Source organism: Schistocerca serialis, chromosome 1 (assembly GCF_023864345.2).
Source record: "Schistocerca serialis cubense isolate TAMUIC-IGC-003099 chromosome 1, iqSchSeri2.2, whole genome shotgun sequence".
NCBI lineage: Eukaryota > Metazoa > Arthropoda > Insecta > Orthoptera > Acrididae > Schistocerca > Schistocerca serialis.
In genome coordinates, this window is record NC_064638.1 from 548955800 (window position 1) to 548972948 (window position 17149).

The 17149-nt window shown below is 41.3% G+C and overlaps 1 protein-coding gene across 1 annotated transcript in view; it reads left to right on the forward strand.

Annotated features, from left to right (window-relative positions):
* Positions 1–749: 749 nt before the first annotated feature.
* LOC126413756 (odorant receptor 43a-like) overlaps positions 750–17149 on the forward strand; it is a 35521-nt gene continuing 19121 nt past the window's right edge. Inside the window, exons 1-3 of the mRNA XM_050083295.1 lie at positions 750–941; positions 4088–4237; positions 12160–12644. Coding sequence (XP_049939252.1) covers positions 750–941; positions 4088–4237; positions 12160–12644 — 827 coding nt within the window. The remainder of the gene's footprint in view (positions 942–4087; positions 4238–12159; positions 12645–17149) is intronic.

A 17149-nucleotide genomic window follows, 5' to 3' on the forward strand; every position in this document is an offset into this window, starting at 1 on the left:
GCAGGGTGTGTAGTGTGTAGTTCTGGCTGGAGGGGGTCTGTGACGTTTTGATGGTGTGTTGTGTATCCTGAGTTGGGCTCACTCATTCAGGCTTACATGGCCACGAACCATTCGCGACGTTCTCAGTGACCATGCCTTGCCCCTCCATCACCATCGTCGTTACAGGTATGCTGTAGACATTTCTGTTGCTCTAAACGGGAACAGCCGTGTTCACAGTTCTGGACACATAAATTCTTGGTTTGTCCAACATTCACCCACTTTATCGCATCTTGACTGGCTCGCTGAATCAACCCATTCCATACGAAATGTCGCAGATTTTTGGAACAGCGGGTGAAAAGTAGCAAGCAACATCAGTGCAAAGAATCACAGAATCTAATAATCACTGACTGGTTTCAGCTAGATAGGGCATACCTACAGAAATTCGTATGCATTCTTCCTCTGCGAAATTAGATCACTATGAAGCATAGAGAAGGTTTACTCTGCATTAGTGATATGTATCCTCCGGTAACTAATTCTGTATGTGATGTGCTTCTCCTTAGATACTTCTAATATTTAACTATCAAGAATACTGTTGTGAAATCTATTTCGTATGATAGTACGAAACGTTGTCGTAGATGTCTCGCAGGACCAACCGCTGCTGTACATTACCTGCGATAACGCAGTTTGCGGTATCTGCGTCTGAGGAGGGACTACGGCTGTCAGACAGTGCTCTTTCGCTTCTGGGCCCTGGTGCGACACTGAGGCGGCTTATGGGTCTCTGGCGACCTGAAGATGGGGCCGTACTGAGCGTTTCCAGCGTGCTCGCCTCCGTCACTTTGGGCTCCATCGCCTTCCCAGTGGTCTGCAGCATCCTCAAACTGTGCGTGGATCCTCCTCAGCCCCTGGAGGAAGTCACGCTCTGCGGCTTCGTCGCTTGCATGGATTTCGGATTTCTAATCAAGGTAAACATTTAACTGTTTTCTGATCTGAACCGCAATGGGGATAACATTCTACATCGCAACTTAAAGTTTAATGTTTAATTTACTTACATTTGTTAACATCTTTGCGTTCTCCAAGAATCAGTACAGATTTAGAGCAAAACCAGTTGCGTCAAAATACTTGATAGCGACAGGTACAGTTGTGTAGGTAAATCCCGACTTCCCAGGTTTCCGGAAGGTGTTCGACATCACATCACATTGTCAAATGCTACTCAAGATAGAAGTATACGAAATGATTTCTCAAGTAAGTGATCATCTCCAGGAATATCAGAGTAATAGAAGCTAGTAGGTTATACTAGTTGGTGAATGTTCCAAGCAAAGGAAGTCGCAATCGTCCCACGTCTGCGTAATAGGAATTTTAATGTAAGAGCAGGAAGTGGACAAATTGGGTGTCAAATATGCCAGTCTGAGTTCTAATTTAACAAAAAAAAAGAGATAAAGTTGTTTGAAAGTGATCACCATAATTAATGAACAATAATTAGTAATTTGAATGACAATAATTTAAATATTACACGAACTGCTGCTGATAGCCACGTAAATTGAGTGCAAAGAAGTTTATTTCTTAAAATCTTAACTGTTTTGCACGTAAGAAGCTACATTTGTATGACATTCAACTACCAATGAAATATACTGGAGTAAAAGAGATCTGAAAAAAAACTCGCAGTTGTTTTGTGAAATGATTTGGATAAATGTGAAAAACAATACGAACCGCCACACCCTCAAAGCGAACTGCAGTGATTGAGTCACTGCCTTGTGGAAATTCACTGCCTCACCCCCCATCACCGTTAGAGGGTGGTACGGGACTACAAGTCCCATCACCACACCTCCAAAGCGAATTGCAGTGATTGAGTCACTGCCCTGTGGAAATTCATTGCTCACCAACACAGTTAAACCGCAATAGACCGGTGACGCTGTATTGTAACATATCACCCCGGACTACAAGTCCATCTAAAAGAAAAAAAAAGAAAGTTACTATAAGTCCCACCGCCACACCTTCACCTGCCCATGTTAGGCAAAATTTTTCTGCCTGACTCATGCTGACTCATGTAGTACTATCACCGTCAGAGGATGGTACGGGACCACAAGCCCCACCGCCACACCTCCAAAGTGAATTGCAGTGACGCAGTCACTGCCCTGTGGAAATTTACTGCCTCACCAACACAGTTAGACCGCAATAGACCGGTGATGCTGTATTGTAACATATCACCCCGGACTACAAGTCCACTAAAAAAAAGAAAGTTACTTTAATACCTAATGTTTCCACATCTATGTTTAGTACGCTACGTCAACAAACATTTGTGTACCTGTTTTGGTGATGTACGAAGTCCCTGTTTCTCGCTAAAACTGTCCTCTGTGTCAGTGCTGATTCGGCTGTAAGAGAGAACATGAACTCATCCCACCAAACGGATCTGTAACTGCGGATCTATCTTAGTGGGAGTGAGTATCATTTAACAAACGTTAGATGTTTTCTGATTAACCTGCCAGGTTAGCCGAGAGCGTTAATACTCTGCTTCCTGGGCGCCGGCACCGAATGGAATCTGCCCGGCGGATTAATGACGTGGGTCGGTATGCCGGCCAGCCTGGAAGTAGTTTTTAGGAGATTTTCCACATCTCCCTTGGTGAATAATGGTCTGGTCTCCACATTCCGCCTCAGTCACACGACTCGCAGACATGTGGAATACTATCGCACTATTTCATGTTTTACGCTAGACGCAAACAGCTGGGGTACACAGTTTCTGTCCCAGGGGGTATGGGGTGGCGGCAGGAAGGGCCTCCGGCAACTCCTTTTAATTAACCATGCCAAAATCGTTTGTAACACTGCCGAAACTGCCCACCGATACTTCCACATAAGGAAATATATTTTATGACAACTTTACAGAGGACTTTTACAGTCACCTGCCATCAGAAATAATGAAGGTTTATTGGATCTATTGAATTCAACGTATGTGCCACTTATTGACAGGCTGCTTTATAGGTAAATTAGAATTTATGACTTGTAATTCGTTTGTGTCACTGTTATTACTAGTGTTACTTGAGTAACTATCTGAGCTCTTGCCTTTATACGATTTAGACAGTAAACATTAGACAGTAAACATCATGGCCATTTCCATGTATTTATTACAGTAGTACTCTAACTGGTTCTACACGTTATAATCGCATTAAAGATCGATGGAACTCGGAAAATAAATACTTAGATCAACGAAAATAACAAAAACAGCTCTGTCTCTGAACGTCCGTACAAAATCAATTATATAATTGTTCTAAACTTAGTTTCTGTAGAAACTATCAAAGAAATGAACTGGTGAAAAAGTGTGATTGATTTGCTAAAAGACAGAAATATGCTACGACAGTCGGAGAAAATATGGCTCCCTATTATCAGTCGATGAGAGAACTATACTTAGAGTCAATGCTTTTGACTTCCAGTACAGAGTTAGCTGCAGAACGTATATCTGATGAGCTCTAATTCGGTATACAAGAGAGATCACAGTATTTTTCTTATTACAGTATATGCCGTGGCGTAATAAAATTGTCTGTATTATTAGACTTTACTTTTTTCTCTACTTCATGTCAAGTTGCGATTATGAACTAAATAGTCCGTATTCGAAAAAAAATTTTCTCTTTGGGCGGTCATTCATTCCTTCAGTACTCATGTGGTTTAAAGATACTCACTATCAACTCCACACATCGCGACTGAAATCACTATTTTGAAATGTCTGATTCTCTGAATAGCTCACCCAGAGCCGTTGACCAGAAACAATAGAATCGCCGTCCAACCTACATTTGCAATGCAGCCCATGCAACTCACATTATACTAGAGACGTCACTCCTAGCGTTTACTTCGTCGCCGCTAAACACGTTACGTGTTATCGTCTACCTCACACATCTTCAATCAACTCAGCGAACATTATCCCTAAGCATGCGATTCTGAAGTCCACAGACAGCTTTGAGGATAAACGCTGTAGGCGCGTTCCACGTCCTGCCTATTCAACCCGAAAGGCTCTCGAATGCGTAAAATTGCTCCGACATGAGTGTCCGACGCCGCATATTGCTTTAATACTGCCACACTAGTATAACCAGCGCCTTTTATAGATATTTTTTCGGTCCTGCAGGCTGCTCTCTTCATTAAACAAGGAGCCACGATGCATCAACTCGTCCGGCTGTTATGGGAAACCAGAGGAAGATACAGCAATGGATTAAACAACGAGAAGACTCGCGCCCGCTATGAGAAACTGGTGGGCCGTTTGTACGTTTATATGCAGGTACACGTCGCGTGTTTAGTATTTGTTGCGAGAAATGTCCTATATCTGTGTTGTCTTTCATTTTGTAAAGCTGTAAATATTTCTACACACATTTCCATACGCAGTTTTTGTCAAACGTCTTGGTGCTGCGAGAAATTTTAGACTCATAAATAAAAATGTAATGAACTTTTTGTTGTTTTCGATCACTCATTTGCTACTTGATAGGATTCAAGCAACAAATATAAAATAACATATCTACAGAGATAGTTCTTAGCTGATCCAATCGGCATTAATGATTTATTTGCTTCGAATGTCACTACATAAGTAGTTATTGCATCTAAATCTATATTACAGTTGAGCAGTTGATATGTATAAACTACGTGATCTGATCACCTTATTTTCAGGTCCAGGTAATCCACGTTACGTTGATCGTTTATACAGAGAATTTGTCGAACATGTATATCTTTCAATATTTTAACGTGTCTTATTTCTGACTAGGGCTTTTGATTTAAGCTTGTACACAAAGGTAAGAAACAAAAATTTCAAATTCCCTGACTTAGAGAAATTTGTTTCTGGATGGACAGCTATATGTTTTAGAGCCATTTGAGGCCCTAAACAGCAACGGAAAATTTCTCGATTACGCTTTTGTACACACTTTATGGAGATGAAAATAATATACATTATGCTTAGTGTTTAGGCTTACATTTGATCTCCGTTCAAGAATACCTCTATCTATTTGCAGGTGAAGCACACGAAGACACAATACTGTTATCATAATGAGACTAACAGCAGTACGGGGAACAGTGGGCATTCTAATCTAGGTTATACTTATGCTGAAAACTGTACTCAACTCGTGCCAAGATATTCTGGCTATATGCCCTGCGAGGTCATCTCATTCTCTCAAGATGAAAGGGTCATCATGCCATCCACTATGATGGACCCAGGACACCTACAAGTATGTGTGAAAAATGTGCTGCAGTCTCTGCATTGGCAGCATTTGTTAGAAATCTGTGTATTGTCACGAAAATATGTTATAGTAATGCTGTGAGATATGTAGATGTAGAATACAATCGAAATCGATTGAAGCATTCAGTACTACATATTAGAACAGTCATAAAAATAATGAAAATGTAAGAACACTTCAGTCGTAATAGGGCTTGTCTGCCAAATACATTTTACGGCACAAAATTATTGTCTAATAGATGTTTCTCTCAAATTACTGAAGTGGTTTCATTCTAATTTGCTGGACTTCCAGGTGTGACCGATACTGTGAGGAGCCTTATCGTTCAGATATTTCTTTTGGATAATTGTTATATTTATATTGTAGAGGTCGAGTGCTTATTTTTTATGCTGAAAATCGATATTGCTGCTGCCAAGTCAGCCTCCTAACGTCGATTTAATAATACTTTTCTATTTCAGACTTATTGCGCTCTTCTTTCCCCCAGCGGCTTTGTTATATACATCAGTCATGCACAATAATTTTCAATTTATCTATCAGTAAAGACTTGATGAGGTTTCAAGTTTTACGAATATGATGGTCTGTAAACCTGATTTTCTTTCAAATTCTCTATCCTGTCATTTAAACCATGTTTGGTTAAATTCATAAGCTGCATAGTCAACAACACAACTTTTCCGAACTTAATCTGTCCACCAGTCTGACTATCACCGTGATGTTTAATAAAACCACAATCAATATTACGTTTTGCTCTGACTTTCGCCTTTGAAAGTCGTTCAAGAGATTCAGTAACAGGTCTGAATGGTCTTCTGAGAGATTCGCCTCTTTCTAAACACGCTATTCTTAACGCTCGTCGTTTCTCCAAAATAGCCTTGCTTCTTCTAATCCAGCATCTCCACCTTCTGCTTACTTAAAAACACTGTTTTCTTTGGCTTTAACATCATATTCTTCGCCTTGATCTATATTCTTGTTCTTCTTCCCTTTTCCGAACAGCTATCCATGAATCAAACTCTGTAGACGTTGAGGAATGGGCTGAAATGCTTTTTCCAGCACAGACGTAGACTGAGCTTGCCATTCTTGAAGCAATGGCGGTTTATAGTGGACATTTAGTGGAGATTTGAACAAAACCAAGTGACATTTTCGGCATCCAACGTTAGACACAGTGGATTAAGGTCACCTCAGAATCAATACTCATTTTTAATAGAACCACTGTAGTGACACGAATTTTCTTCCTGTACATTACTGATCTTCCTGAATGAAGATGCAACTACTACTACTTTCCCGGTTTTGCTACATGTTTCTTTTTATGATTATGTTTGGAATGTTTTTGCAATTTCTCATATCGCCTCCATAAGGAAAATAGGCAGTAACAAACAGCATCTGATGGTGGCAGATGGTCACGCTATGCTCACTTGCAACAAAATGTAGTAAAATGTGTCGTCCTTTTATATTCGGTTACAGGTACGCTTTAAACGAAGTTGTAACAAAGTGTCTCTGTGTACTGAAATTGCAAAAACTGTTTCTTGCTACAGCAAAGTTGTAGCAAATTGACCCATGTTAAGGCGTAACTATAAGAAACTGGCTTATGTAAAAGTTAAATTCTATCAAACTGAGGCATGTAGGGAAAAATTTTAGCAAATTACCCCATGTTTCAGTGAAATTATAACAAATTCACTAGTGTGAGAGCAAAATTGCGCTCTAGTAAAATTGCAACAAAGTGCCCATGTTACAGCTAAATTGCAAGAAACTGGTTACCGTTATAGAAGAAAACATTTATTCTCCACAAGAATTTATTCTGCGAAAGTGTCTGCAAAAATACCACAACTGACATCTAATTGAACCTGCATTGTAAAATTGTGCGTCAAGTGTTGATCTCTGATCTCTGGTGATTCATTACTGAGTAGTTATGTCGTTCTGATGCTCATTTGACATCGTTATGGATGGTGTAGAACTTGCCAACAGGTGAAAATCTGTCCCAGACAAGGACTCGAACCTGGATCTCCCACTTAACACGAGTGGTACGCTTAACCGCAATGGCCATCAGTACATACTTCCCATCTGACCCAAATTCTGTTGCACACTAATAGCGTAGCATGAGCTAACCATGAATCCCTCGCTTTCCATTTTGGCTCCCTGGAAGAGATCGGGCTTCATGTGCACCCTCACTGAAATAATGGATTCTTCCTCGTAGTACCTTTTACACCATCGATGGAGTGATGACGTTTATAGTGACAACACTAGTTAGTTGATACACTTGAAAACAAAGGGAAAGTGATTAATACAACAGATAGAAGTGAGAATTATTTTTTTTTTTTTTTTTTTTTTTTTTTTTTTTTTTTTTTTTTACACCGGACAGGGTATACTATTCGGTTATCAGTATATCCTATTACTACACATTTCATCGCCCATAGAATTTACTGTGTGTTTACTGGTTGAGAAAATTGTATACAGAATTCAGGGCTCCCACTCATGGCTTATAATACCATGTGGGAAAGATATCCCACTCTAGTTTCCAGCCTGGAGAGGAGCTTACAAATATCCTAGAAACATCTGTAAACTATATTTTCATTTTGGAGCGGGTGCTGGTCCATTGCCTATTGAAGTGGAGGTGGACAGCATTGTAAATTATGTCTGTGCGCCTCTTGACGCTGATTACCTTGCCATGAGTACCCGTATACCACAAAAGCAACAGCTTCCAGGTTTCCACAGAGCAGAGCTGTGGTCAGGGCAGTATGGCAGAAGAGCATTTGTGAGGCGAGAGAAGGGATACCACATAAATGCATACGACCAGCAAGTGGCGACCCACACTAGCTTAGAAGGACAGGGTCCTCTCTGCCATGCACATAACTGCGAGATGTGTATAGTCAGCCGTAAAGGCAAGTGGTTTGCACCAACATTGTCCATCACATGGCGATTCATGTTTTTTCGGATTCTATAAACGCCTTTGTAACTGTTAAAATGGTAAAACAAAGCAGTTCTGGAGTGACTTGACCGCATGCGTGACTGAGCTATGTGCCCTCGGCTGTGGGCCACTTCTTGTAATGAATTTTGGTGGTGTGGAAACTGAAATGTTTGTTTAAAGGCTAAAACGTTGAAATAAACACGTCAAAATGTGTAAATGAATGCCGAAAACTTCTGTAATGCAGTAAATACATACAACTCTTTGAAATTAATAACAAGAGAACCGTCTTCGTTCTAAACTTAACATAGTTCGGACTGGAGGATTTCCCGCTACTTTTTAAAAACTTTCCCACCCATTTACACATAGGACTTGAAACCTATCATGGGATCTTACAACATAGGGGTGGGGAAAACCTTGTAGGACAAGTGGGCTAGGTCCTCTATCTTGGCTTGTGATGTCATTACATTTTGATATTCTTCCCATTTCGACATTAGCATGCCTGGAGGTGATATTGAGATTTCACTTGGGCTACTTCCACCATACTGGATTGTCTGATGTCCCTTTGACCTTGACGGTTTGGGATGACTTTGTTGTGCATGTTGCCTTTGTGTCTAGCGTCTGGTGTGACGGAGCACAATTTTCTGTATATGTATATAAGCAGCAGAAGTTAATAAATCTTGTGAAATTCATTATCTGTAGGGAGAGGAGGTGGAGGATGAGATTAATTTTGGGCTTGATCTAGAGACAAGGGAAAGAAGTAACAGAGTTTGCAATGTCAGTATAGGCTGAAGTGGAATGCACACTGGTCACCTATTTATGACATATCACAGACTGGTGATGTGATGAGAGGAGAGGTGAAATGTAATAAGTAAATAATTATATTTATTATTTGGAGTATAGGACGTTTGTAACAGGACTTTCAGTACACAGTAATTGTAGAAAAATTTCAAACAAAACAGAACCAAAATCATTCACACTAAGATGACAAAAGTCATGGGATACCACCTAGTATCGTGCCGGACCTTCTTTCTCCCGGCGTAGTGCAGCAACTCGACGTGGGATGGACTATACGAGTCGCTGGAAGTCCCCTGCAGAAATACTGAGCAGTGTTTCTCCTACAGCCATTTGCAATTACGAAAGTGTTACCGGTGCAGGATTTTTGTGCGCTAACTAACCTTCCGATTACGTTTCATAAATGTTCGATTGTATTCATGTCGGGCGATATGGGTGACCAAATCAATCGATGGAGTTGTGTTGAATGTCCTTCAAGCCAATCGCGAACAAATATGGTCCAGTGAAATGGCGCATTTTCATTCATAAAAATTCCTTCATTGATTTGGAACATAAAGTCCATGAATGGCTTCAGGTGGTCTCCAAGTAGCCGGATATAAGCATTTCCAGTCAATGATCGGTTCAGGTTGATCAGAGAACCCAGTCCACTGCAAGCAAACCTAGCCCACACCATTATGGAACCAGCACCAGCTTGCAAGTGCCTTGTTGACAACTTGGATCTATGGCTTCACCTGATCTGCACCACACTCGAATCCTGCCATCAGCTCTTACCAACTGAAATTGGGTCTCACCTGATCAGGCTATGGTTCTCCAGTCATCTATGGTCCATCCGATATGGTCATGAGTCCAATAGATGCGCTGCAGGCGATCTCATGCTGTTAGCAAAGGCACTGGTGTCGGTCGTCTGCTGCCATAACCCATTAATGCCAAATTTTGAGGTACTGTCTTAACGTATACGTTCGTCGTACGACCCACTTTCGTTTCTGCGGTTATTTCATGCAGTGCTGTTTCTCTGTTAGCACTGACAACTCTACGCAAACCCCACTTCCCTTGGTAGTTTAGGTCATTAGCCACTCTGTTGTGCGTGGTGAGAGGAAATGCCTGGAATTAGGAATTACGGACATACTCTTTACTCTGTGGATCCATAATTACTGAATTCCTTAACGATTTCCGAAATGTAATGTCCAGTGTGTCTAGCTCCAACTGTCATTCCGCGTTCAAAGTCTGTTACTTCCCGTCGTGTTGCCAGAATCACACTGGAGACCTATTGACATTTATCACCTGAGTACACATGACAGACCGGCCAATGCACTGCCCTTTTATACCTTGTGTACGCTACACTACTATGGCTATCTCACGACTTTTGATGTCTCAGTGCATATTAAGAAATTTAAACCATATCACTTTTAGGCTTAACTTCATACACCGATTTTAGTCTTACAATTCTCCATTCATTTCTGATATTTTACTACAGTAACTTACTACTATGTAAAATTCCAAAGAATTTTGTTTCTGAGTGAATCAAATTATAACATCAAGGACTGTTGCGATAGTATTTGTTGTAAGAAGAGTTTCTTGCTGTGGAGAGGAAAGCCCAGCTTGAAGGAAGTTCTCACTCTTGAAATGATTTCATCTTATTCAGAACGGAAATTGTCTTTGCTAAAGAATCTGCATAACTTAATATGGATGTGGTTAACACCACCACCTCGTAAGGTTCATGACATCACAATATCTGCTCATTAATTAACACACTATCATATGAATGTATTTGTTAATGAATTATCTAAATGAATTTCTAGTTGGAGGGAATTAGTGTTTAACGTCCCTTCGACAACGAGGTCATTAGAGATGGAGCACAAGCTCGGATTAGAGAAGGGTGGGGAAGGAAATCGGTCGTGCCCTTTCAAAGGAACCATCTCGTCATTCGCCTGAAGCGATTTAGTGAAATGACGGAAAACCTAGATCAGGATGGCCGGACGCGGGTTTGAACCGTCGTCCTCCCGAATGCAAGTGTAGCGTGCTAACCACTGCGCCGCCTCACTCGGTGTCTAGTTGGACTAAACATACTGAGACATATTGTACTATGCTTCAAATGGCTCTGAGCACTTTGTGACTTAACGTCTGAGGTCATCAGTCGCCTAGAACTTAGAACTAATTAAACCTAACTAACCTAAGGACATCACACACATCCATGCCCGAGGCAGTATTCGAACCTGCAACCGTAGCGGTCGCTCGGTTCCAGACTATAGCGCCTAGAACCGCAAGGCCACTCCGGCAGGCATATTGTAATACTAACACCTTTTTAATTAGATATAGATAAAACAAGGTCTTGAGGAACGAGTTGATATTAACTCCATTTCGATTAAGAAACAAAGCATCTCTTCTTTTTGCACAACTGTGTTGTGAAATATCATGGGGAAAGGATTCTCCTTTCAAGGTCTCCTTCACCATCACAGTTTCATTTCAGAGACAGACGGGATATAGTTGGAAGATGTTACAGAAAACAGTTCTTTATTTATTACTGATAGCCGGTTTAAATGGTAACTGGGTAAATCGGTGACTTATAGTAGCCCACTGGTTAGCGATCGGTCCACTGCTACGTATCATCATGGATATCCACTACGCTTGTTTGTGCGCGCACACAGTTTTCCATGAGTTGTAGTGGACAGTGGTAGTGTACCCGCTGCCCAATTCGCTTCGTTTACACAGCTTCTCATTTTACACGTCTTACTACTATGCACAGTCTTCGTGAATAAACCGATTAATCACTCACAGTTGTCCTACCACACGACGGCAAAACTCCAAAATATGTGGCAACAGTTCACTTTCTTTTTAGTTCGACTCGACTCCACTTACCCGTTTCTCGCGAAATCTGAAGAACGACTGCCGTTGCTTCGCGATAAAGTGAGTGCACCGTAGTGCTTGGAAGCTGTTGAGCGGAAAATGAAGAGTATCTCCGCCAATAACAAGTAATCATCTTCGGATATTCCAGTAAATCATCGATGTGTTAGAGATACGATCGACTAAATCCTACCACTATCTCTACTATGCTTTACACGCGACTAGACACCAGTGGAGAAGGGGCACAATATGCTCCGTCAGGTTACTGCACTCTACATTTTTTTACAGTTTTCTGGTGGAATAAGACACAGCGTCACCTACCTTTCAGTGTCCTCTAAAATATCAGAGCAGTTAGTTCTTCCGTTTGCTGTACTGTCCCGAGTTACTGCGCTCTGGTAGCACAGCCAGACCTGCAGAGACTGCTACTGAACTGGCCCTCCTCATGCTGTGCAGATGGTGGTGGTGCCGGCGCTGCTCTGCTGGGTCTCGTCGCCACTGCTGTCCCAAGTTTTCCTCACCTCCAGAGAGGACGCTCCAGACGGTTCCAGACAGCTTCCCGTGCACGTCTGGCTGCCGGCCGATGTGAATCGCTCGCCAACTTATGAGATTCTGTATGTAGCGCAGTCGTTCAGCCTGATGGTGTTGTCTCAGGCCACTGTATGCATGGACGTTTTCTTTGTGCACCTCATGCTCATGGTTGCAGCTGAGCTGGAAGTCTTAAATGACAACATTTCAGCTATGGAACAAGGACAGCTGCAGCGTGGTAGATCCAGATATGATGGTACTACCATGACTGACGATCAAAACATTGATGAACGTGAATTTATCAGAGGTGATCATCTCCAAGATGTTGCTCTAACGTCATCACTACGTGCCGAGGATAAACATACGTATGCAGAACTTGTGAAGAACGTTCACCATCATCAGCAAGTTCTGAGGTTAGTACTGCTGGCATCTCCTGCACTATATACAGGGTGATTCTAAAGTAACTGTACACACTTCGTAAGTGTAATGTATGCATCAAAATAAGTGTAAAATGTTAATTAAAGTTTTGTCTGAAATTCCTTTGTTTCCGGGATATGCAGTAGAGTAGGGATCCCAAGTACAACACGAAAATTAATTCTTCTCAGAAAGCCGTGACACGCAGGGACCCGAAATTCAATTCAGCTGTGTACTGTATATTTACTGCAGAACATGTTCAGAATAATGTCCATGTACAATAAGACAGTGGCATGCTCAATGTTTTACTGCTTTCGAAATGTTGCCAGCCCCGTCATCTCATTCTGCTCAGTCGCACGATCATTTTCAGTTCGGTGCTGTAGTTGAGCTACATTCTCACTTCAGCACCATACACGAGCTCCTTGAGAGGGCCCCAGTGGTCGAAGCCGAGGTAGGTTAAGAACCGAAGATCTTGTCGACCATGAAACTGGTCCTGGACAACTGTGCACTTTCGGGATAAGTGATATTGAGGTGTTCTCTTCCCTCCTGATTAAAACGTACAGGGACGGCGTCGTGCCTAAAGTATAAGTTGGTTCGTGTAGTATATGGAATATCATGAAGCAAAACACCTAATTCATGCTCCAAAAAACAATCGATACATGCTGTCAATCAGGCGCTGTGGAGTAACATACGGTCCAGTTGACTAATTGTACAGGATATCACACCAAGTATTCTTTTCAAAACGATGTTGATATCTTCTTACTGTAGTTGTGTGAGGTTTCTCGTATATCCAGCATACGTGTTGTGACCTTTCACGATACCCACACCGGTAAAGAGGCTCTCGTCCATAAACTTCACCCGAAAATCAAACCATGGATGAGCAGCATGGGCCTTGAGTAATCACTGACAAAAACTCTGACTTCTACGGCAGTCCGCAAATGTCAGCTCGCGTACCTTCTGCAGGTGAAAGGGGTGGAATAGCTATCTCCATAGCAGGTGCCATACAGTTAAATGAGAAGCTTACAAAGCTGCACGTATATGGCTGATACTTATGATCAGATCTTCATCTACCATTTCCAGGATGTTCTCAACACTTATGACGTAATGCCGACCAAAAATGAATATTATGCGTCATAACTCGGAAATAAAGCAATTTCAGACTAAACTTTATTTAAAATTTTAGTCTTATTTTGAGGAATACATTACACACATAAAGTGTGTACGGTTACTTTTGAATCACGCTATCGTTAAGTCTTCACTGTAAATTTCGAAGGGCGGACTGACAACAGCCGCAATCGGACATCGAAATAATTCGACGGTGAAAGTGAAAAACTTGTAGGAGACTCAGACCCAAACCCGGATCTCATGCTTGATGCGAGCAGTTGCTGCAAGGGCCACGGTTATCTGGACGCACTGTGAGCAAGGAGGTGAATGGACGATGATGGCTACTAACATGCGACGAGTTGACAAGTTGGGTGGAATGAGAACCACGTCGTGATGGCCGAGACTCTTGAGGCAACAGCTGGCATTAAGCAGGAGATCCAGGTTTGGGTCTGATTCTGGCACAAGTTTTTAACTTTCACCATCGAATTATTTTGATGCCCAATTCCAGCTGGCGTCGGTGTGGTCTTCGAAAATTTCAGTGAACACTTAAATCCTCACACTCTAACAGCATATATATATATATATATATATATATATATATATATATATATATATATATATATATATATATATATATATATATAGTGTGATTCAAAAGTAACTGTACACACTTCGTTTGTGTAGTATATTCCTCAATCTACATATAAAACATTCAGTGAAATGCCTCTCCAATTCATGTTTGTTACAGATATACAGCTGTTAGAATGTAATCCAAAGAGATAAACGCGAAATATGTTAAGCAAAGGAAAATGATTAAAATCATAACTGGTTTTCACAAATTTCACTTCCGACGTGAATGAACTTTCAAATTCTGTCGATAACACCACTTGTAGCTCTTAGAAGGTCGTCCTGTCGTTCTTTAACGAGGGTATCAGCAGCTGTTAGAATGTACCCGAAAACGACAGCCACTGAAGATGATAAACTAATGGAAACGATTAAATTCATACTTGTTTTCCACAAATTCCACCTACGACTTGAATGAACTTTCAAATTCTGTTCATAACACCACTTGTAAATCTTATGAGGTCGTCTTGACGTTCTTTATGAAGAGCATCAACATTCATAATAAGAACGATCAATCTCTTGGGTTTGCTTTTCCTTTGCAGGCCTCACCTTTTAACCATACACACAGGCACAAATATAAAGAGGTAAGGTCCGGTCATTAAACTTGACCATTTCTGCCGATCCAACTTACAGGGCGTGTTAGGCTTAGATGGTGTGTTACCTGATGGCTGGAATGTGAAGGGACTGTGTGATGCTGGAAGAACGTAAGTATCCTTCTACCCAAAAGAACATCTTCCAATAAAACAGGAATCTCCTTTTCAAGAAAGCCCTATAATATGATGCTTCAACAATATAGATACCTGGACAACAAATAACAACTGCGGCTACAAAATTCAATTTTATGAACTGAAGCACAACTTAACAACTTGAACTTCAAAATAAAAATTACAATCGATTAATAAAATCGTAACAAACAGAATCCCAACATGCGAAATGAAAAGTTATCTTTGTAACCAAAAAAGATGTTCACGGCTATGGTTGCTCTGCGGAGCTAACTGCTACTGCAGTTCCCGCTGGGCTGCGACTAATGACACTGGAACTTACTTGGTGTGATCGATCTTTGTGCAACCTCTATGCCGCATGGTGTGCCGGTGCCAGCTTATGCCACCACACATTTTATGTGTGATGGAATGTTTTATTCTACTGTCACTTCCTCCCGGGGCACATGGCATAATGTGTCCCCTTGGATCTGGTCATGCCTACTTTCTTCTTAGAGCATTTTCACTTAGACGAACACTGTAAATGAATTTTCGAAAAACTGAACTAGATACACGGTATTTCCACTACGCTGCATTCAAATGCCTCAGAAAGCAATAAACAACAAATCATGTGCTGATCTATTGTCTCCAAGACGAATATTTTCTTTAAAGAACGTATATGGTCTTCGTCCCCCCCATGAACCATGGACCTTGCCGTTGGTGGGAAGGCTTGCGTGCCTCAATGATACAGATAGCCGTACCGTAGGTGCAACAACAACGGAGGGGTATCTGTTGAGAGGCCAGACAAACGTGTGGTTCCTGAAGAGGGGCAGCAGCCTTTTCAGTAGTTGCAGGGGCAACAGTCTGGATGATTGACTGATGTGGCCCTGCAACACTAACCAAAGCGGCCTTGCTGTTGTGGTACTGCGAACGGCTGAAAGCAAGGGGAAACTACAGCCGTAATTTTTCCCGAGGGCATGAAGCTTTACTGTATGAGTTAATGATGATGGCGTCCTCTTGGGTAAAATATTCCGGAGGTAAAATAGTCCCCCATACGGATATCCGGGCGGGGACCACTCAAGAGGACGTCGTTATCAACAGAAAAGAAACTGGCGTTCTACGGATCGGAGCGTGGAATGTCAGATCCCTTAATCGGGCAGGTAGGTTACAAAATTTAAAAAGGGAAATGGATAGGTTAAAGTTAGATACAGTGGGAATTAGTGAAGTTCGGTGGCAGGAGGAACAAGACTTTTGGTCAGGTGAATACAGGGTTATAAATACAAAATCAAATAGGGGTAATGCAGGAGTAGGTTTAATAATGAATAAAAAAAAATAGGAGTGCGCGTAAGCTACTACAAACAGCATAGTGAACGCATTATTGTGGCCAAGATAGACACGAAGACCACGCCTACTACAGTAGTACAAGTTTGTATGCCAACTAGTTCTGCAGATGATGAAAAAATTGATGAAATGTATGATGAAATGAAAGAAATTATTCAGATAGTGAAGGGTGACGAAAATTTAATAGTCATGGGTGACTGGAATTCGAGTGTAGGAAAAGGGAGAGAAGGAAACGTAGTAGGTGAATATAGATTGGGGGAAAGAAATGAAAGAGGAAGCCGTCTGGTAGAATTTTGCACAGAGCATAACTTAATCGTAGCTAACACTTGGTTCAAGAATCATAAAAGAAGGTTGTATACCTGGAAGAATCCTGGAGATACTAAAAGGTATCAGATAGATTATATAATGGTTAGACAGAGATTTAGGAACCAGATTTTAAATTGTAAGACATTTCCAGAAACAGATGTGGACTCTGATCACAATCTATAGGTCATGAACTGTAGATTAAAACTGAAGAAACTGCAAAAAGGTGGGAATTTAAGGAGATGGGACCTCGATAAACTGAAAGAACCAGGGGTTATACAGAGTTTCCAGGAGAGCATAAGGGAACAATTGACAGGAATGGGGGCAAGAAATACAGTAGAAGAAGAATGGGTAGCTTTGAGGGACAAAGAAGTGAAGGCAGCAGAGGATAAAGTAGGTAAAAAGACGAGGACTGCTAGAAATCCTTAGGTAAC